Below are 22,361 nucleotides of genomic sequence, written 5' to 3'. Positions count from 1 at the left end.
AAGACTTAAGATCCCTTTTTTAAGATTTGCACACTTAATTGCGAAGGGAGTTTGAGACCATTTCCAGACAGAAATCAACCCAGTGACCAAAGAGCACAAACTTCCACTGCCTGCTTCCATGTTACAATTGTTGTGGCAGCTTCGTTCTGCTTTCTATAAACTATTTCATGCAGTATAGCCACGACACCAACCAAACAAAAAAGCATCAGTTGTATGAAGTGACTGTCAAAAGCTACACTGGGATACCCTAAGCAATGAACAGATCAATGAATATCATTTAAAGATTAATTAGTATTGGTTTTGTTTCCAAAGAAGTAAAGACTATAATTTTGTAATTTGTCAATAAATCAAGAGAGCAATGGATGAAGTAAAATGAAATTCAGGAAGAACATATGTAAGAAAATTCAATATCTGTGCTACAGATGGATCTGACACAATTCTGTGCTTCTCTGTAGAGTATTTCTTGTATCAAAAAGAAATTTGAATCTTCCAAGCAAAAGGAGCTGGTTCAATTTTCCATACTCTGCTGTCTGTGGCTCAGAATACTGCAAGACAGGCTGATGAACAGCTGAGTAAGGGATAGTTTAGTACCTCTTTAGTATAATCTGAATTATGCTCTTGTTCTCCATCACGTTTTAGCTGTGCTATTTCTTCTGCAGGATTTCGATTTTTTTGTTTCAAATTATATTCTTTATTGGTGCTCTCTAAATCCTTCATGTTGCTAGATACAGTATCATCCTTTTTTCGATTCTGTGGGAGGAAATTGATACAGACATACATGTATTCTTACAAAAGTTATCACAGTCTCAGTTCTGAGCCTTGCTTGTCCTCTGTGTTAAAAAAAACCAGTACACCATATAGCACTAAGGAAAATGGAATTTTTTAAGGACCTAGAATTTTCTCATTTTTGTACCTTTCAAAACAGTCCAGCCTAATATTTTTTTTTCTCTGTAAGATTACTGTACTTCCTGTGCTGCCCTCCATACTATCTCCAGCATTTCTATTAGTCACCTTTTATCTTCTGAAGCGTCATTCATATTTTGCTTAGTTAGACACAGGCTTAAGTAGCGTTTTTATTTGCATTCATAAGCACTGAGTTTTTTTAAAAATAGCTTTTCCTTGTAAAAATGAGATGGATACAAATCTGTTCTCAGTACAAAATTCACAGTGCACCTGGAATTCTCCAATCATTTTGGAAATATTCCCAGCCTATGCTGTTAACCTATTTAACAGAGGACAACATAGCATCTTGATGATGGCAGAGGATGTTACTTACTCCTTTAAAAAAAAAAAAAAAAAAAAATCCATTTCACAGAGAATAATTTGATATAAAAATTTTGAGGAGGGGTGGTAGAGGTGACTTAAGACTCTGAACTGTGAATATTGTGTTAGCAGAGTACCAAACCAAACTCTAGTTCATGTAAGTCTTATCAAATTAAGTAGGAGGGCTGAGCAAAACAGGAGCTGTGAAAGCAGCAAGTCTTGTGGCTGAACTCCTGTGATTTAGCACATACACTGTCAAGAGGAAATTCCATGTAAGTCATTTCACAATTTATTTACTTCCCTAACTAAAGCATGAACCCATGCCATACACTTGTCCCAAACAATAACAATTGTGAAACAATCTCCTTTTTTATTTTGGTAATCATTTAAAAATTACACAATAGGCTGTTGATAAAGTTCCTTTTTTCCTCCAATTCTTAACCAAACCCAAACTGAAAAGTCTTCCAGCAGTTAATGCCATGGCATCATTTTTCTGTATAAAAATCAACAGGCATAGAAACTATACATTTTAAAAAAAAAAGAGCTATTAAAAAGTGTCATACCTTATCTTAGGCCTTTTTGCCAAATAGCATTCTGGAAGAATTAAAGTTGTGATAGAAAAAGTGACTTTGTGGCATGGACTACTAGCAAAATATTCAATTAAGACATGTTCTCAATCCATATTTCTTATCTCATCCACATAGCACTGATTTCACACAGAAGGCTGAAGAACATGCTGACATGAACAAAATTCTGTTGCGTTCTGTACAGCAAGTATTTCTGGCAGAGGATTTGGCCACTTCCCCCACTCCACTCCCAACGTGCTGCCTAACCAAGTGTGAGACACAAATGACTGCAGCTTCCTCACCTCGAGGTATGAAATGCTGCCACAGGAAAGTGGTAAAGCTCAAACACATTTGTAAAAACTATGAAAAGAAACATCTACAAAGCTTTGCTCTGCACATCCTCTTCTTGAGAAAGGCAGTGCTAATCACAAAAACATTTGTAGGACTCCCCTTCATATAGAGCATTCATGTCATCCCAAATACAGATGCTCTGATGCAAACGCAGAACTCCAATTCAGTGTCTTCAGAAGATCCAATGTTACTGAAGGAAAAGTATCTTTCATATAGCTCTGGAGGCAGTTTAGCAGACTCAGTTAAAAAAAAAAAAAGAAATCAAACCTAAAACTTACTTGGGAATATATGACTTCTTAACAGTGCCATGCATTTAAACTGGTTTTGGAAAATCAAATGTTTAGATGTGTATAAATCATAAAATATTACATGTCACTGTCAAAAAAAAAAAAAATCCAAAAGTGTGGTCTGAGGAAAAAAAATATGTCAGGAGATTAAAAAAAGATAACTCCATTTAGGCTTTGAAAAAGAAAACTAATTCTTAGCAGTTAGAAAGTAGCAGGGTGTCTAACATCCACGTGTCATGAATCTATTTAATATTTTGTCCTGAAATAGTGTGGGGCTTTTTTTTGTTTGTTAGTTGGGGTTTGGTTTTTTTTTCAGATGTCATTGATCAGGAAATACCCTGAAATGTACAAGCAATTACATCTTCCTCCTCTTTCCCCACCCTTAGCATTTAATAAACTCACTTCTTTGCCTTAACTGTTTAAGAATGGGTGAAAACAAATCACTGTTGTTTCCCACTCATTCTATTTTATGTATTTATGGGCTGAGAACCACAGCAAAAGAGCACCAGTTATGAGCTATCATTACAAATATATATTCCTACCTAAAAATGCTACAGCTGTTTGAATATATTACCTGGCAGGAAATTTTCATAATTTATACATCAGCTAAATCATGACTCTCCCTGACACAGCTTTTAAGTCACAAAGCTTTCAATTTCATGTTGTTTGCTAAATTTGACAAACCTGTTGACAAACATAACAATGCATAATCAAACATATGTAAATCTGAACTATTTGTTTTCCATAAAGACAATCTTATACCTACTATTCTTAGGTATAAGCATAAGGATTGTCTTCGCCCTTTCTCTTGTGTATGGCAGAGAATTGTGACTGTTACTCTGTACAGTCTCAAATACACACCTATAGTGTGATTTTGGAAAAATTTAGTAATTTTTTTTTTTTTTTAATTGGACATCTTGAAGTTTTCAATAATGTGGGACTCACCTGTACCAATCTGAAGGGATTATCTTTGACCAATGACAGGCTCTGTGGAGGAGACTGGTCTGAAATGCCAATAATACTTAGTCCTTTTCTCTTCTCTCTCAGGCAGGCTTGTTGGTGTCTCTTTATTCTTTCCATCTGTTCCTCCACCGTCATTCGCGGCCGTGTGCTTTCTGCAAGGCACAGCTGCTCCACTGCACTCCTTGGTCTTTCCTGAAATGGAAGAACATATATATTTGTTTTTGAAAAGGCAAGATTCTAAACCATTTAGCTTACCAGGAAAGATTACCTAATGATGTACTAAAAAAGCTGAAAAATAGCAGGCAATTAAATATCTCCAATGTTTGTGAAGAAAGTGCAAGAACCAATCATTAATAAATGAACACTGAAATTTAAAATAAAAGGAATAATTTGCTTTTTTGAACCATGACATTATTACCACCAGGGATAAACATTAAGAGAATGGGTAGATGCTCTCTCAAAGGCATCCTATCATGTTGAAACAATTTACCTGACATTACACAATAGGCAAACACAAGTTACTTGACTGAGACAGAAGTATAATCAAAATTTAATGATCCAGGACATTTATACCAGTTGATCTAATACTGATCTCTTAGAAAATAGCCATTTTATTACAAGTAAATAAAATGTAAATAAAATAGCTGTTTTATTCCAAGAAAAAGTACAGATGGGCAACACTAATAGCAAGCATAGTACAAAACAAACCTAAATGGCCTCAAGTTGCACTAGGGGAGGTTGAGATTGGATATCAGGAAATACTTCTTCACCAAAAGTGTTATCAAACCTTGGAACAGGCTGCCCAGAGAAGTGGCTGAGTCACCATCCCTGGAGGTATTTAAAAGATGTGTAGATGAGGTGCTCAGGGACATGGTTTAGTGGTGGACTTGGCAGTGTAAGGTTTGTGGTTGGATTTGATGGTCTTAAAGGTCTTTTCCAACCCATATGATTTTATGAATTTATCACCACTTAAAAATCTGTAATTCTAAGCATCTTATTATTCCCAAAATAACAACCATCACTTTACCTACTCTGTTCTTGAAATTCACTGATTTTCAGGTAGTTCTGTACTTCGTACAACAGAAAAAAAATGCCTTCTGGCTAATCAGCTGCATTCAGTACATTCACAGTATCTGATTTCACTCATGAAAAGTGGTATCCTTTCCCCAATTAACATCTTGTGATTTTCTCTCTCTTCTATCCCATTCTTCCTACAACTTCTCTTCTACTCATGCTGCAACTACTGCAGAACTTTTCCCTTCTTTTGCCTGAACTACAAACCTCTTCTTCAACCCTGAGACTACAGGACTCTCTAATCTGAGATTTCAGTGTTATTAGTGACCCATTGCTTATTGCAGCCTTATTTTCTGGCTGTTTTAGTTTTTTCACGAATAACTTTAGTGATAAAATGAATAAACCCAATATTTCTTATACAAAGGCTGTTAAATCGCCCCAGAAGCCAAATATAAGTCCTTCAAAAGTTTTAACCTAAGATACTTCCTGTCCTCTCAACTCAAACATGAACTTGAGTAGCTTTGTACTTATTCCTATTTAGTTCTTGCCCAGTTTGAGTACAGTGAAATCTGTGTGCAGTTTAACATATGTGACCTTTGCAGTTTTGTCATTCATTCTACAGCTGCCTCCATTAACCTAGTATATTATATTTTTGTAACAGTGAATTTTGTGTAAATAAAATTAAAAATATAACTACAACTTTTGAAGTAACTACAGAAATTAAACTTAGAAATGAACATGTTACTATCCATCAGTGTTCAAAAGTTATTTTTAAGTACCGTTCTTAGATCCATCTTCTTATTCTTCCTCAAAGTGACATAGGATGCTATTGTTGAAGACTCTGGTGTTGGTGATTTGGTTCTGGGTGGTACAACTCCCACAGGAAAATGTGAGCCTGCAAAAGAGTAAAGCACTATACCAAGCACTCTGAAAAATATTGCCCAAACAGCTTACTGTGTTGTAGAAAGTACATGTTGTCAGACATAGGAACCATTCTTCAAAGGACAGCAAAGATCTTGATGCCTAACTATCAGATCTGTTAAGGTATGCAGGCAGATGACTAGCCCTGGCCTGAGGTTTAGTTAACTGAATGGCATGGGAAACTACTGCACATGGCAAGAGAAATTGCTAGACATAAAAATACAAATACAAACTTTTGTCAGTGTGCAAGAGACAAACATTAAGACAGTGCTGTGTGGAATGCCTAGATTTCACAGAGGGTTAAGGGAAATAGGTGAAAGATGGCCAAGCTGCACAGCTAACTGTATGGCTATACTGGGGACTTGTGGAATAGAGTTTGCAAGGCCAGAGGAGTGCCCAGGTAGCTGTATCAGTGCTACCAGTTACAGCCAAGCTTACCTAGTACTGAAGATGCAAAATTTAGCAGAAGTGGGGCCAGTGAACAAAATAATTAAGGGTGAGTTGTTTATCTGAGAGTGAACAAAGGCCGCAGAAACGATGGGGCAGGGCAGGTGGGAAAGAACAGGCACAGAGAATGAGAGAGGAGGAGTAATAAAAGCAGCCAGACGTTTGTCAGTGTGCTTGTCTGACCAAGCCCCGTGCCTCAGCACTGCAGTCTGCCCTGTCTTCTTCTTAAACTTCATTCTTAAGTATTTTCCATGCAAGCAGGCTTTCCCTCCTGCATAGGAGACCATGGGAGATGCCAGTGATCTTCAGGCCAGGCTAGACTGCAAGTAGCAGACAGCTACAGAGAGATGATAGGTCTAGAGGCAAAAGACAGCAGGAAACACTGCAGGTCTGCCCGTGGGCTACTGGAAAGACCACAGGTCTGGATCTGCTACTGGGGGGAATATTCTGTCTGTGAGGTGCCAATAAACTTAAGACTAGATAGCGAGCAGGTTACAAAGTGTGTGAGCCAGCTGTCCAAGAGACCTGAGGTTTAGGATTCAGATACTGGAGAGGCCAGAGGTCCTGAGAGTTGTCTGATGAAGACAGGTCTTGCCAGCTCTTGGAGGGACTTGCTTGTGTGGGTGCACACGTGTGCTCACGTCTGTATCTGGACGAGATCAGCCAGCATGCTTTGAGCCCAGGTAGCTGGTGAGAACAGGACCATGCCACTTGTGGTGCTCCACTTTCATGCAAGTGTTGGTCTTGTTTCTTTGGTGCCTGGAATGGCACCGGTGTCAAACCTGCTTGTGTTATCTGCTGTGGTTAGCTGTGGCTGTGCTGGGCACCGTGGGACCATGTCCTCAGCCTTGCAGCTTGCTGTACTTGGGGATGGGGAACTGCAGCAGCCGGGCTCTGGCTGGCTGGGAGCTGAGGATGTTCTGTGTACTGATGTCCACTACCTTTGGTCTCTCGTAACCATATCCACCAGGAGTTTTCCTACTTGCCAAAATGTAATTAAGCTGTCATAAAACTGAAGGAAGTTAAAACTTAATCAGATATACAGATACAATGAAATAACATCTGCTTCCTTTTTGCTTTTTGATACATGCACAAAATCAAATTATTAAAAATATTGCTTCCTTGCTGATTTTGCCTAGAAAATAGATAATATCTTCTTTGATAGCCAAATTACTTCTCCTTGGTTTTCCTGAGGTTACACAGCTCTTATCATAGAATCATAGGGGTTGGAAGGGACCTCGAAAGATCATCTAGTCCAACCCCCCTGCCAGAGCAGGATCACCAAGAGGACATATTGACTTGGTGAAGGCTCAAGTCCTTCTCTAAACTGTTTGATAGGCTGACAAAATAGTGTGGAGGTATCTGAATGCCAAATCCATCATTCAAAACAACTACAAAGCAATGGTTTGTGTCTCCTTTAGACATAAAAAGGATAAAACACAGCAGAAGTCCGTTTTCCTTTTGTGTCACCTTTATGTACTGCTCAGGTCATAAATACTCCTCTGCTGGCAGACAGCTGTAAGTGTTACTTTACATAGTCCCATGAAAACATTTCTCTTTCATTGTTGACATTTGAGAGGAGAGGAAAATGAGTCACAAGAGAAGTGTCTAGTACAGCAGTGTGCACAACAAACTAGAAAAACATTTGAAAGTTTCTTCTAAAATTTACTAATTTTTAAAACCACTCTGACTAGGAAGCCATGTCATTTAAGTATGACTTCTTAGAATAGCAAGAAAGAAGAACTGTAGAGATGAGCTGCCTTTGAGCTTGGTTCCTTTTCAGCTTACAAACTCTTCAGATAGAATGGCATAAAAATGCTTGTTGAAACAGCATCTGGTTGTAATGGCACAGGCACTATAAAAAACCCAGCCACCAGGGATGGTTATACTTCTCCTACTGCATGGGGACTGCGTAGGAACAGAACAAGAAATATCTGTTAGATAATCCATGTGCTTAAAAGCACGGATCAGATGATAAAACACAGCTACACTAAACCCACTTCACTCTGTTGTTTAAGAAGATAAAAAGCCTCTTGTTGCTTGCTACCACTGCAGCTACTGTCTCTCATGCCCCTAAATATTATTTGTATTATTGTCTTCCCTTACTGAGGACTGTTCTACAAATGGGTAAAATTACTTCTGACCTTACAGAAGAAGATAGAAAGCAGATTGGGGTGCTCAGTAAGTATTGGTTAGCTTTATATAGTCAGCATAGGCTTTCTTCTATTGTCTTAATAAATTACTTTCCCTCTTGTCATAAATAACTATAAAAAAACCTGGAACACCACAGGTCAATAAAACCTAGGGATGATGTCAAAAAGGCAACTTCCTCAATTTAGGTGGCTGAGCATTAGCAAATCTCAGGCTAGACCTTGCATTTTTTACCACCAAGTTTATAGAAATTTAATATCTACCTTAAGTAAACATTATACCTCAGCAAATACCATCACAAATCAGAGTTGACTAACTGGTAAATGCAAGCTTAACTATAGCATGTGCCATAGGGCCATTCACATTGTTAACACCCAAACTGTGTGCTAACCTTCATTTAAAAAACTTTCATCACTGTTCTGATGAAAATAATATCCTTATATGATCACAGTTCTTGGTTAAATTCTGGTACTGTTGCACCAGCCTGCTATGTACAGGCTTAGTCAAACTACCAGAAACGAAGGCAGAGATCTTGCTGGCAGCAGAAACACGAACTGTTATGGCAAAAAAAGGGGTAAGTTTAGTTACTTTTCCTAAAAGCTCTTAATATGTTTTTTGGGAGGTGCTCAAGCTGCTTTTCATGAAGTCACCTTTAACAAACTATTCTGTGTGTTTTAACAAACAGAATTGAGAAGCACTTCCTGGTAAAAGACTCTACCAAGCAATTAGTAGCTTTTGTGGAAGCTGGATGAAGAGAAGAATCTAAAGCATTTAGCAATCGCAAAGACCTTTATTGTCTGTACACTCCAAGGTCATGATCATTATTCCTATTATATCAGGGGACAGAAGGCAATTCAACAATTACAAGATTAAAAAAAGAAAAAGACATTGTTTCCCTGCCTTATGAGAGCCTGAAAATTCTGTGGTGCTGCCTTTTTGGACGTTCCAGTGACATAACATCGGGAGCTTGATTCAAAAACTGAGTAATTGTTCAAGGGCAAGAACATAAAATGGGTAATTGTTCCAGGGAATGGTGTGTGGGGAATGTGAGTGATGTGATTAGACATGGTGTCAATAAGGATTTCAGGGTTGTTGGTGAGTGTAATGTTTGATTTTTCTGCGGTGTAATTGACTAAAATCTTTCTTGTCATATAATTAAATCATTATTTTATCATGGAAGCTGTTTCATCTTATTAAGAAACAGGCAGGCTACAAAAATACAAAAGATGATATAGCTTCTATAACATAGTTAAAGCTTGCCTTGTGAAAAAGGCTGAAAGGTTGTAAATACCAGACCTGGGGACAAACCTTTAGCAGTAGAATCTGATTCTGAGATTTGTTCTGTTTTTTCTTCACCATTAGATTCATCCACTTCTGCGACTGTAGTTAACTCTGGTTCACTCTTATAAAGCCTATAATCAGGACCCTGAAGAACGACAAGTTATGAGGTAAATAAACAGGCATTTCTGTACAAGCATTTATGTCTTAAGACTCAAAACAGTTATTTTATGATAGCTTTGCTCTCACTTTAAGACAACGTTTCATTGTTCAAGTGCTATTGCTTCAAGTATTTCTTTGTAGTTAGAGTAACAACATTTGCAGACATTGAGAAATTAGAGAAAAAAAATTGCTAGAAAAAATGCAGAGGGTTTTTTTTTTTTTTTCCTTTTAAATGATCTTCAGGAAACCTGTATAAGGCTACAGCAAAAACTGACTCTGAGCCTAGAGTTTTATAGAAACTTATGAGCAGACGCATCTGATTTTCTAAAATTTACTCCGATACAAGCATTTAAGTCTTAGGACATTTTACATATGTACAGAATATATGGCAGGAAAATGTGAAAAGCAAATGATGGAGCTATGAACAGAACAAAGTAAACAAAAATAAAAACATTACACAAAAGTAGCCGGATGACAAAATAAAAACTGTGACTGTGCAAAGGACGGGGGATGCTTCAAGAACAATGTGGCAGTTTGAGCCACTTACACAGTAAGATCCATTTCTCTGATATCCTTGAACTTGGTGAATCTTCTTTTCTTCTGGCAGATGTACTGGGCCCCTGCTATAACAGAGCAAGGAGCTGCTATCACTGGGCAGAGGGGGAATTATGGGAGGATGCTCTGTAAAGTCATAGGACCGAGGGAGTGGAGGACGAGGTGGGACTACTTCCTCTTCCTAAAGATTGTAGAATAGTCACCTTATTTAGATGTGCACACCTGTTACAATTATTTATAACTTAAAAAGAAAAAAATATAGTACCATAGCTACACCAGCTATAGATTTTGGAATTAAAGGGACAATATCACACTAAACAAAATAAAGCAACAAAAAAAGAAGCTTTATTTTCTTTGAGCTTCTTTTGGGATTTTTGTTTGTTTGTTTGCTTTTTATTTTGTTACTACTATCTTGACTGAAACACTTCAATAGTTTCATGATTCAGCTTATTGAGATTTTCAGTTCTAAGACCTGCACTTTCTTCTGGACACATACGAACTCTCTGAATCATCCTTTCAAAAATTATATTCGATATATTTTTAAAGATCTTTACATAAATTAGGCTTTTAGACAGTTTTGTAAGCCAGATGTGTATTGCATACACTTTAGGTAACTGTGACAATGTCCCTTTAAAACTGTAACTTCTAGCCAGATTTTCAGAGGAATTGAACATTTGGGAGCTCCCACAGTTTCAGCTGTTCTTGTGGGTGCTCTGGCCATCTGAGAACCAGGCTCAATATGTGAACAGACATTTAAAGCAATGAATTTCTTCCCATAAAAAGTGTGGTGGGTAGAAGACAAATCCATAAATCACGTTTTGTATTTCTAGGGTAAGAGCCTAGGGAGAGGAGAAGGTGAGAAATGGAAAAGAGAACCATACCAATGAGAATATAAAGACATAAAATAAATGAAAGTGTTAGGATTACGAGTGGAGATACCAGTCTTTAAACTAAATTCATAATGCAATATATTCATAGAAACATACTAAATACATACTTCAGACAGCCTTAAAATAATGTCCATTTTTGTCATAAGCACATTAGAAATTCATACTGAAATCGTAAATATGCTAAAACCATACCTCATTTTTATATTTAATAGCAGAAAATGTCCTTGATCCCATGATACCTGTTTAGGGGGAGGGGAAAGGTATAGAAAGAAAGAAGAAAATAATTTTCAATAAACAGCTGTTAAAATATCAACTATAACCTGTTGCTATTAAACAAATACACACAAAACATCAACTTGATTGCTTTCTTCTCTCAGCAATAATACTATTTCTTCAAACATACAAAAGCAACTGTGGAGCGTATCCTTTCAAAATGTGTATGACCTAATCTCACTTCCTATGAGATAAAAACAATCAGTTTACCTGCCTCTGAAGAGCTTCTTTGCTGTTTATGTTTACTTAAACCCTCCATGACATCTTGAATTCTCCACAGTTCCTTCTGAATCTGAGCACGCTGTAACCCTGCTGACTCAGTCTGCCAGTAAATGAACAGCATATATAGGCAATAAATTAGAATACATTGAAAGAGGAAAAAAAAACAGATTTTTTTTTTTTTCATGTTTTGAAAAACACTTGTTTGAAAAACATTCAAATATTGTCAGAAACAAAAAGATTAACAAATTTCATATTGTCTAATTGAATTTGACAGCAATTTGCTAGTTCAAGCTCCACTTAAGAACAGGATTGTATCTACTGTGTCTGAAGAAAATCCAAGCAAACTTTGCACAGGAGACCTACGTACAACAAAAGAACAGGAAACATCAGTTTCAGCCCTAAAATAAGTGGAGATGAACATGGTGTTTGCATACTAGCTCATTAACAGTGGGCCTATTTGCATTCATGGTCATCCACATTTTGGACTGCGTAACACAAATTTCTCATCTCTTGGCTTTCCTTGTAATGTTCCTTTCACAGCTGCATAGAAAATCAATCCCTGGAGCAAAGAGCCTTTAATGCCTCCCAGCATGGACCACACCCATCTACCTATTCAGGATAATATATACAGATCTCTCTGTGTGTATCTCACAGAAAGGTCTCCTTAGACATCCAGAACTTCTTCTAACTGTCCAATCCTCCACAGTACAGCACTGTGAAGTAATAAGATACAAGTCAGAACTCTTGATATGTAAGAGCTGAAGCAATGCCTAGAACATTTTTATTACAGTTTGTTCTGATAGAAAGATATAATTACATTTTAAAATATTCAGTGAAATAGAAGGATTTGTGTGAGGACTGAATATGACTGTCGTAGCAATTAAGGTCTGAGAAAAATACCCCATTCTGGACCCCATCACTGAAAGAGAAAAAGGAGGCTTCCAGACACAGGAAAATCAGTGCTGTGACTTCAAAATAATAGGAAAAGCTGAAAACCTCAGAACTCAGTCTTTTAATACCTTGTAAGGTAATGCACCACATGTCCCACTTCTTTCATTTGTATAGTTTTTAAAGAAAACCATAGCAAATAAAAGTGAATGATGTGTACTTTAAGACCTGTGCCACACCTGAATTTCTCCAAGACGATCAAGTTGCTCCTGCATATGATTTCTTGTTACAGTTACATCATACTCCAATTTATCATATTCTCTCCAAGCTCTTTCTAGTTCCTATGTAACAAAAGTAAAGAATTACAGATACACACTCAAGTAAAAAAAAAAGAAAACAAACCAAACAAAACCACAAAACCCAGCAACTTTTCTTTATGCACCAGCATGAAACTTCAGGAAGTAATGCCTAAAAATAGATATCAGCAATAAATAAATAAATAAATATGCTTTTTAGAGAATGGAATGTTTGAACAGCTTTTTGATTTTCTAATGATACTGAATGGAATCCAAGCAAACGGCATTTTGTCTTTTCACAAACTAAAAAGATAGGCAAGGGAAAAAATCTTTAGAGTACGTCTTTATAGTCAGCAGGTATGTGGGCCTTAAGCTGTCCTTCTGAGGCAGAAAACTCACAAAAATGGATGCAAATTTATCTTTTAACATATAGAATACCTGTGTGAGATCACAGAATGTGCATGTATATGCAACATATTGTGCAAGACAAGCGGAAGTCATCCAGCCCTGCCTGTAAGGTTACCAGTGAATGCTCCAGTCCTGCTAATACACCATTATCTTACATAAGTGAAACTACCAACACCAGAAGGGAGAAGGTGCAAGAAGAAAATTTTCTTTGAGGTCAGCTCTACTGTCTCACTTTTTAAGCCTATATCAAGCAATTTCGTCAACTTAGCATGAATTAAAAAGTCAACGGGGGAAAGTACATCTTGAGGATTTCCTTTCCTGATCCCCTTTTCCTTATCCAACCCGTTCTTTTTACAAGGTAGCCTCAAGTTCAGACTAAAAGTAGAACTGCAGGGCCTACTTTCTATCAATTTAAACACAGCAAACCACTGGAATTTGAGACTGAAATGCTTTTTCGGATATATACCTAAGTAGATGAAAATTACTCTGCCTTGTCATTTCCATCATGAAGTGGAAAAGGACAGTAAATTTCATGGCTTTGTTTTTAAGGTTTTTGGAAGTATAACTTGAAATGTCTTTTAAATGTAACGGTCCACTGTTAGAGACTGTGACAGAATAATCTTTTCTTCTTTTCATCCTGCAGCTGCTTTTGCTTAAAACAGCAAAAAATATCAAATATCAAATATCTGATAAAGTTTGTGCTTGCTATTATTTTGCCATCACATGAAATAGCTTATTATTTGCATTGTTTATTTCTTCTGTACTCAATTTTTCTTATTATAAAGAAGAAAATTACCACAACAGTTAAGTCAGCATTCCTGGGCCAAATCCAAACGATCAAAAAAAGACTCAATGACTGAGTGAAGAGATCACTATCCAGCTCTTTTGACAAAAATACAAGCAAGTAAAAGACAACTGAGTTTTTCTGGAATGTAAATAAACATATCCAAAGAGAAGGCAACTAAGGATATGAAGGTGAAGGTAACCATTTAACACTTCATGGAGTTTTAGTGGCAGGAACGTCTCACTTACCGCCGTAGCTCGCGATACTTCTCGGCAGGTGCTGAGCAGTCCATTCTGCAAGTCATCCCTCTGTAGGACTACATTCTGTATGGCTGCTGGATTATCTGCATTCATTTCTATCTCCTGGCTTGCTGACAGCAAAGCTTGCTCAAGCGTGTACTATTGTAATAAAAAGAATTCTTTTTAATGTTCTGCATCATTGGGCTGAGTTTCGTTTTAAGTTAGCAGTGTTCTGATAATAAGCACACAAAATAACATCCACTTTAGGTAATAAATACAATTGTCCTACTTTCTCCTTGTGTAGCTGTTGAAGCTTCTCCTCCAGTGCTTGTACAACTTTCTCTTGTTCACATAAACGGCTAAGCTTAGCCTAATATGGAACAGAAAATAATTATAATTAGGATTTAATTTTTAACATGTTCAATAATCAAAATGTAACTTGATCACATCATTACATGAATACATATGAAATATTATTACCACAAAATATGAATTCTGAAGTTATGAAGGCATCACTCTTGCGTTTTCAAATCAAGGAAACTTAAGGAATCCTCTTAAGATACTATGAAATAAGTGTTATTATAACTTGAAACAGCATGGCTGAAAATGTATCATTTATGACTCTACAGCTAGATCTTTACAACTTAATAATAGGTATTAAATACCGTTTTAATTTACACATTCCTCGGTATTGTAAGGAATATTGTATACACATGCAGTTTTTCCTATGGTTTATTTCAGGTGGTACTTTTTAATAGTTAGTTACTAGTACCATCCACACTCTGCTCTGTTTTAGCTCTGATAAAGGCTATGACTAAAACCGTTCCATTCCAGCTCCAGTTTGAGTAAATAACTGTTCAGTGCTCTCTGACCAATTTGAAACAATTTACTTTTTCTATTTGAACAATCTTTCAGTTCAGTTTGTGCTGCTCTGACTTTTTAACTCTAAGGTAACAGTGGAAGTCTGCTTTCTTTTTCACTTTTAAAGTAACATCCCTTAAATGGTTATGTCTGCTCTTACTTGCATTGTGCCAGAATGACTAGCCATGCATATGTATGCATCTACAGTATGACTATGTGTGTCTATTTTTCACTACCAATTTTACACCAAGCCCCTATTGTTTAGGAACTAGCAGCTCAATACTCTGAATGGTAACTACCCGTGCCAAATTTCAGTTTTGGAGTATCAATCAAATTTCCTGAGAAATTACATCTCTCATGCCTATAACTGAACTACAGCTACAGAGCTTTTTTTTTTCCTTTTAAAGTAATTCAATCCTTTCTAGAAGCAATTGACCTTTGAATAGATGTAATACTTGAAATTTCAACCTAAAATGTAATACTTCCTGCAACTTAGAAGCTTATTACAAAAAGAGTCTTATGCCTCTCAATTTCACAAAGCAATTTCAGTTGGTAACCACCTATATGAAGACCATTTCAAACCCAAAAGGTGGAAATTATTATCAAAATAAAGAGACAAATACCAACATTTCCAAATTACTTACATCAATATCCAGCTCTTCAGTTCTGTATTTGTACAGTGTAGCCCTACATTCTTCTTGTGTTAACTATAAGGAAGAATAATATTGCCATAAAACAACTTAATTGGACTATGAAAATGAAACTATTGTTCAGCTTAAGAGTTTTAATACAGAAACAGGCTTTTGCTTGGGTGTCAAACAATGACTCCAAACAATATTTTGTTAGCTGATATATATTCATGAAGCTAAGTAAATGGAATGTTAAGCAGACTGTCAGTAAGAAGTTGCATTAACTTAACAGGCTACGTTTCTAATGCAAACTGGCTTTTTAAAGATGTACAACTAACTCAATCAAACATGGATTATGTAGGAAGATGAAACTGTCAGAGTACAACTAGAGACAGTTATACATAATTATGTATGTTTTCTTCTGTGCATTCTAAATACAGGGGCTCATTCTACTTGGAATTAACCACTCTAGACCCACTTAGGTCAAGTGTATTCACAAGGAGTATAATCTGATGTGAATCTGAAATCAGAACAGAATGAACTAAGTATACAAAATAGGTGTAAAATATCTTGTTACAGATGTATACCTAGTAAGTGCCACCAAATACCTTTCTGCATCGTTTTTCATATGGATAGCTTCTACTACAACTGAGTATTACCAGAAATGTCCTAAATGAAGACCATGTACTTTATCTTTGGATCTAGGCAAACTTGCCTCCTCATGCCAGTCAGTATGTAAGCTATCCTAAAACTACTTTCATACAGCTCCTCACATTAAGTTCATAACTCTTTCAGTCTCTGAATGGACAAGTAACAAGATTTAAAACTATTTTACATGAAACAAGGCAGCTCCCCATTTTAGGATGGACTCTCACATACAGAAACTACTTAATGTCCTATACAGCAAGTATAGGCATAACACTATCAACATTTGTATTCTATTTCCATTAAAAACATGTGCATTGAGATGTTTTTCTGTCATAATAAGGTCAATGTGAATTAATAGTCTAAGAAAGACTATAAAAAGACAAGTCCATGTTAAAGGACACTTATAAATAAAAGGACTAGGGAAGGGTTAATCACACAAGCATTCCAAACATACAGTAAATCTTCAACACACTTAAGTGTTTCATTTCAAGACATTATGTCCACATACCTCATGCGAATGCACCTGGTGACAATTTAAAAGTATGTATCGTGTATTAAAACCACATAGTAACTTTCTTTGAAATGGACATTTAATGAAAATGAGTGTTGGAATATGAGAAAAGCCACAGCACTTTTGCACCTCATGAATGTCACAAAAATTAAGATATCTGTTTAAACTCTTCCTATTATAGAGTTGTTTTTTGTTGATTTTATCACAATGAGAGAAAAATGAGGAATGGAAATATTTAAAAAAAAACTCATAAACATGGCCAAATGTCTTTAACTTAGAGAGAAAACCTAGTTATATGTCACAACAGAAAGATTTTACAAAAGAAAGATAATCTTCTATCAGATAAATACATCCTTCTGAGACACTGCTCAGCATTTTATGTACAGCTTGCCTGGAAAAACATAATGTTATTTTTTCTAGGTAATACCTTTTACACTTTATTTTTTTAAGAAGAGACAGTTGTTTGGCATTTTAACCAAACAAGCTTGCAAATTCAGTATCCTTATTCCTGCTTACCTCCTAAAATGAATCACAGAATGTTAGGGGTTGGAAGGGACCTCTGGAGATCATCAGGTCCAACCCCCCTGCCAGAGCAGGACCATCTAGTCTAGGGCAGGTCACACAGGAACACATACAGACAGGTCTTAAAAGTCTCCAAAGTAGGAGACTCCACAACCTCCCTGGGGAGCCTGTTCCAGTGCCCTGGATCCCTTACAGTACAGAAGTTCTTCCTCATGTTGAGGTGGAACTTCCTGTGCTCCAGCTTGTGACCATTGCCCCTCGTCCTATCGCAGGGCACAAGTGAGAAGAGATTGCCCCTTCCTTCCTGACACCCAGCCCACATCTATTTATACACATTAATTAGATCCCCCCTCAGTCTTCTCTTCTCCAGACTAAACAGCCCCAGGTCTCTCAGCCTCTCTTCATACTGCAGGCATTCCAGTCCCCCAATCATCCTCGTAGCCCTTCACTGGAGTCTCTCGAGTAGATCTCTGTCCCTCTTGAAATGGGGAGCCCAGAACTGGACACAACACTCCAGGTGAGGTCTCACCAGGGCAAAGCAGAGCAGGAGGAGGACCTCCCTTGTTCTGCTGGACACAATATTATAAGTATTCAGAAAATGAAAACACATTTTTAAGGAACACTATACATGTGCTAATTCTTATTAAAATCCTATCACTTTTGAAATGTCTGCCAACTTCTTGCTTTTGTTAGTGGTACTAGTTTCCCACAATAGATACTGCTGAAGAGCTGCTCCATTTCAACTGCAACATTTTGTGTAGACTTAGTGCAAAAACTCTAAAAATAGGATGAAACACTTAATCCATCTCTGACAAAGCAGGAGCTTCTTTTTCCACAGCACATCTATAAATCAGCTTAAGGCAAAAAGTGCAGAATGCTATCACAACCTACTGGATTTATAGGAGGAATTGCAGTAGACAAAATGCAATTACACATTACAAGCAAGGTTAACAACCTAATAACCCTGGAAAATGCATTGTAGGAGCTACAACGATCAAGTTATCAAATTGTATTTTATGTCATGTTCAACACACACCTCTCTCAGCAGAACGCTCCCACAAATATTTTACCAGGACAGTAATTTCAGAGAAAGAGTGCCACCTACTGAACCTATGACATGGTTTGCTGCTGTCTTCTACACTTTTCCTTGACATCTGCCTACTCAAATACAAAAAAGCCCATTCTTAACATGGTGGGTGAAACACTGCACAGCTCCCAGACATTTGCAAACAGTACCCTTAATACCTATAAATAGAACTTACCATTTTTGAGAGGCAATCTGCACACGCACATTTTGGCCAAACATGTATCTTACAAGTGGAAAGTGAAGTGACTTTAACTGAATCTCCATGTTATGTTAGAAATAATTTGTCATCTACTCTCCAGTCCCTCTGCACAGTCACTGCCTCCATCAAACACCAATACAAGGTGAATCACAGATGTGGATAAATCCACCACAACGGAAACAATATAAGATGTCCTTAGAGGGAAATTTCATCCTAATAAATGAAGATTAGACAAATCTCTCTTTTCAGATTTGAGGGGTTAAACCTCTCTAAGCAGTCAATATTATGAACATTTAAGTGACAGCATTGCCTTATAAGCTATTTTCAGATTCCGCTAACCAGTTTGATTCAATAAGTATATGGCAGGAAATTTCACACCCTGAGAGCACACTAAGCATCTCTACAAGATTATTGCACTTAGGAAATTGAAACAGGACAATCTAGGTCATTTTGTGGAGAGCACAAGGCTGAAGTCAGAATTCCAAGAGTTTTTATATGTTTTTCTTTTTTAAAGTACTTCTTACTACCAGGAAGCAGGGCAAATGGGCATTTACCCCACAAGATTCTCCTCTCATTTTGTATAATCCAACAGATATTTCAAGTACAAATTGGAAGTATAAAAAAATTTAGCTCAAATACAATCATCTTATGAACATAACAAAACCCGAAAAATATTTCTACCTACAAATCTCAAAATTTAACATGCAAAGCCATCTAAATATACACACCTGACATAATAATAATGATAATGAAATATGCCATAAACAAGATCTCCCTATCCTTACAGGAGCAAAAAATCAAGGACTATTTTTAGACGTTTTTAATGTATTAGGAAAAATTATCCAAGCAAAGACCTGGATGCTAGCCTGTTGCACTCAGACTTTCATTTCTCCCCTTTAGGGAACTCACACTCCACAGGAGGAACTGAAGATAATTCTGCTTTTTGAAATCAGCATATACTACTGTAGAAAATAGGATTAACACTCCTCACCTAATATTAGACAGAAACAAAAACAACTAAGGCAGAAATGGGTCCAGGCTGTAAAAAGCCTCTGTTTTTCTTGCCTGCACATATGGAACCACTGGCCTGGCTTACACTTGCAAACTTCCAGTACAATCTGTAGAGCAGACTGATCTAAGTGACAGTGATTTAAATATCTGTGAAGATGTAGCAAATCACAAACAAAAATGTCATACATTAGAAATAGTATATGTTTTAGCTATTTTACTAAAGAACCATAAATCATTTTAACCAAACAGGAAGCAAGGTACCTTAATTTTTCATTAAATACAAGCTTTTCTTTCTTTCTTTCACTTAACCATAAATAAGCTCAGTTATAAAGCTGAACTGAATAAACTGAAGCAAAGAAAGAACCTTTTCTCTACCCACAGGAATTGTTTCAGTTATCAGAAACTAGCTTCTTATCTTAACAACAAAACAGGTTTCAGCTGCTTACACAGAAGCTTCTCCCAATTGTTTACTTTTCTTTAAAACTGCCGTGGGAAAGATGACTGGTAAAAACAATTTCTTTTATTTGAATAAAAAATTCTGCGTTGTTTAAAATTTCAATAAATTGCCAGAATTTTAAACAAGTTAGTTTTGCATTACAGAAGTTTAGAAGACTATTTAGGCAGTGAAACTCTGAGTGTATTTTTATCCTTTCCTAGAAGTCAGTGAAAGCAGTATTTTGTACAGGGAACTTCATCTGTGAAAGCAGGTGGCTGTGGTGTTCTCCAGCTTATGCAATACATGGGTTCTCCTGCACAAGCCTGACATCACATACCCTCTGACCTGAAGAGACCACAACTCTACTGGCAAAAGGTTATTCAATATTCCTGACCTGTTATATTCACTGTTCCTTTGACAAGAATGTCAAGAAAGGTGCTTATTCAGTGTCAGATATGAAGCAGCAGGTACATCTACAAGGTGAAGGCAGTGCTGTGTAGTGATACCTTAGTTGACAGCATAGCTTCGTGCAGACAGCACCCTGGGATGTACTGATATCCCTAAATAAGTGGGCAGACCAGACCAGGCACAGCTATACCTCAGATGTGTCTACACTAATATTAGAAGATGAGCTAATTTACCCTGCCACATCCAAAGCACCTCTGTTCATTATATGTATATTGACTTGTCTTACATACTCTAATACAGAAAATTGGTGTGCTTTAAAAAAAACTAACAGCTAGGTTTCTTTATAAAAACTCAACAAAACCCAATTTCACTTAGGGCTTGAGGGCACCTTGCTTCTCACTCTTCTCCCAAATACTTAATTTAGGTTCCACGTTAAAGCTCCTGATCTGCATGCAGGAGCATAAATTTGACAGTCTTGAAATCAAAGTCATTCACAACCCAACCTCCTTTGGCAAGCTGAGATTTTCTCTCAAAGTCTCTGAATCAAATCAAATCTACAACATGAATTTGACTTCCAAAAAAACAAAACAAGAAACTAAGCTGCACTGTTTCCCCAAACACAGCAAAGGATCAATCACTAATGAATTACTGTTTTACGTAGCAGAACACCTACTTTTCTTCAAACTATGCAACTTTTATATGTCATTTTGGCTCACAAGGGTATAAATGCAAGTGTAAGGGAACCAGTCAAATATTCCCTGGCAGCCAGAACTGCACACCTCATCTGTTGCAATTTATAATTAAATTAAGGTCAACATCTTTGTCACAGTAAACATTCTCTGGTGTGACAGAAACTGCCGAGTCCCTAAGATGCTGCAGTGCCAACAGATACGTATTGGCCATGCTCATAAGTTCATGCAGGTCTCAACTCACAGACAATATTTCCATTCACGTTTCTGATTCTTCTTTCATCTTACCATTGACAACCATCACTAGATACTCTGTAAGTGTGCACAGTTAAGTCTGCTGTGACTTTATGAACAGACACTGCCTTTTGGATTTACAGTCCCCAGATCAAAGTACTTTTGATCCTTTCTTTTCTTCAGTGGCTAAAGGCTTGGTAGGTGCAAACAAAAACTTGTAAATCCACTTCCTAGAACAAAAACAAAATTGCCAGAAATGACCAGGTAAACACCACTCACATGCTTTTGTAGTGGTCAAAAGAAAGAAGCACCTTTGAACACTAATTGCAGGGTATCATGCTAAGACAAATGTTGGAAGCTTATTGGAAGTTATATGACTTTACTGGACGCCTGCATAAAACACCAACTAATCAAATTGTCTAGACAGAAAAAGTTATTCAAAAGTGTACATTGAATACTTAACAACAGAAACGCAGCAGAAGCCATGCTAACGATATTGCAGCATTTTATAAAGCATGGATGACTTGTGGTTTTCCAAAGCAAATAAGAGAAACACCGATGTTATGAAGAAATCTGAGGAACAACCAAAACTGTCACTAAGGAAAATTTTCGCAGATGATAAAGCAATTTCATTCACTATCCAAGACCTTACTTGCTGGTACAGTTGTGGTCTTAGCGCCGAGTTCTCAATCATAGTGTGAACCATGGTGATTAAAGGTTCATTCTCTTTCATCTATTTCAAATCAGGAGGAGCATACAGCAAACATCAGTTTACAGCATGGCTAGATTTGAAAGACGACACTGTAAAATATAGCCTCTACTTTAATTTTTTCTAATAATGCAGTAGATTACATTTTATCCCATGCTTTTCATAAATTCCACCATTCAGTAATATCAATGTCGGAAAAGTTTAATAATATAAAACATATCAAAACCACATACTCAAAACCAATGTAATATTTACTCACCAACACTCTCCCTTTTTAAAAATAAAAAAGGCTTAAAATAAGCCCAGCTTTGTATGATATTGAAATGAAAAGTATTATCAGATTATGCAACAGGAACACTCGAACCTTTATCAGAAAACCTTTTCAATTACAGATTTAATAATGTACATTAAAAATATATAAGCATTCCCACCCTCTAAGTACTGAAGTGAGGTTTAGGC

The 22,361-nt window shown here is 36.8% G+C and overlaps 1 protein-coding gene across 1 annotated transcript in view; it reads right to left on the bottom strand.

Moving 5' to 3' along the window:
• Window positions 1-22,361, bottom strand: part of PLEKHA5 (pleckstrin homology domain containing, family A member 5) — a 66,727-nt gene that overhangs the window by 6,446 nt on the left and 37,920 nt on the right. The window contains exons 10-19 of the mRNA XM_008942492.1: window positions 15,464-15,526; window positions 14,248-14,328; window positions 13,968-14,117; window positions 12,471-12,572; window positions 11,332-11,443; window positions 11,041-11,087; window positions 9,272-9,389; window positions 5,224-5,339; window positions 3,413-3,622; window positions 592-750 (exon numbers count right to left, since the gene is read on the bottom strand). Coding sequence (XP_008940740.1) covers window positions 592-750; window positions 3,413-3,622; window positions 5,224-5,339; window positions 9,272-9,389; window positions 11,041-11,087; window positions 11,332-11,443; window positions 12,471-12,572; window positions 13,968-14,117; window positions 14,248-14,328; window positions 15,464-15,526 — 1,158 coding nt within the window. The remainder of the gene's footprint in view (window positions 1-591; window positions 751-3,412; window positions 3,623-5,223; window positions 5,340-9,271; window positions 9,390-11,040; window positions 11,088-11,331; window positions 11,444-12,470; window positions 12,573-13,967; window positions 14,118-14,247; window positions 14,329-15,463; window positions 15,527-22,361) is intronic.

This window comes from Merops nubicus, unplaced genomic scaffold, assembly GCF_000691845.1.
Source record: "Merops nubicus isolate BGI_N331 unplaced genomic scaffold, ASM69184v1 scaffold1446, whole genome shotgun sequence".
NCBI lineage: Eukaryota > Metazoa > Chordata > Aves > Coraciiformes > Meropidae > Merops > Merops nubicus.
This window is presented reverse-complemented; position numbering and strand designations above follow the sequence as displayed.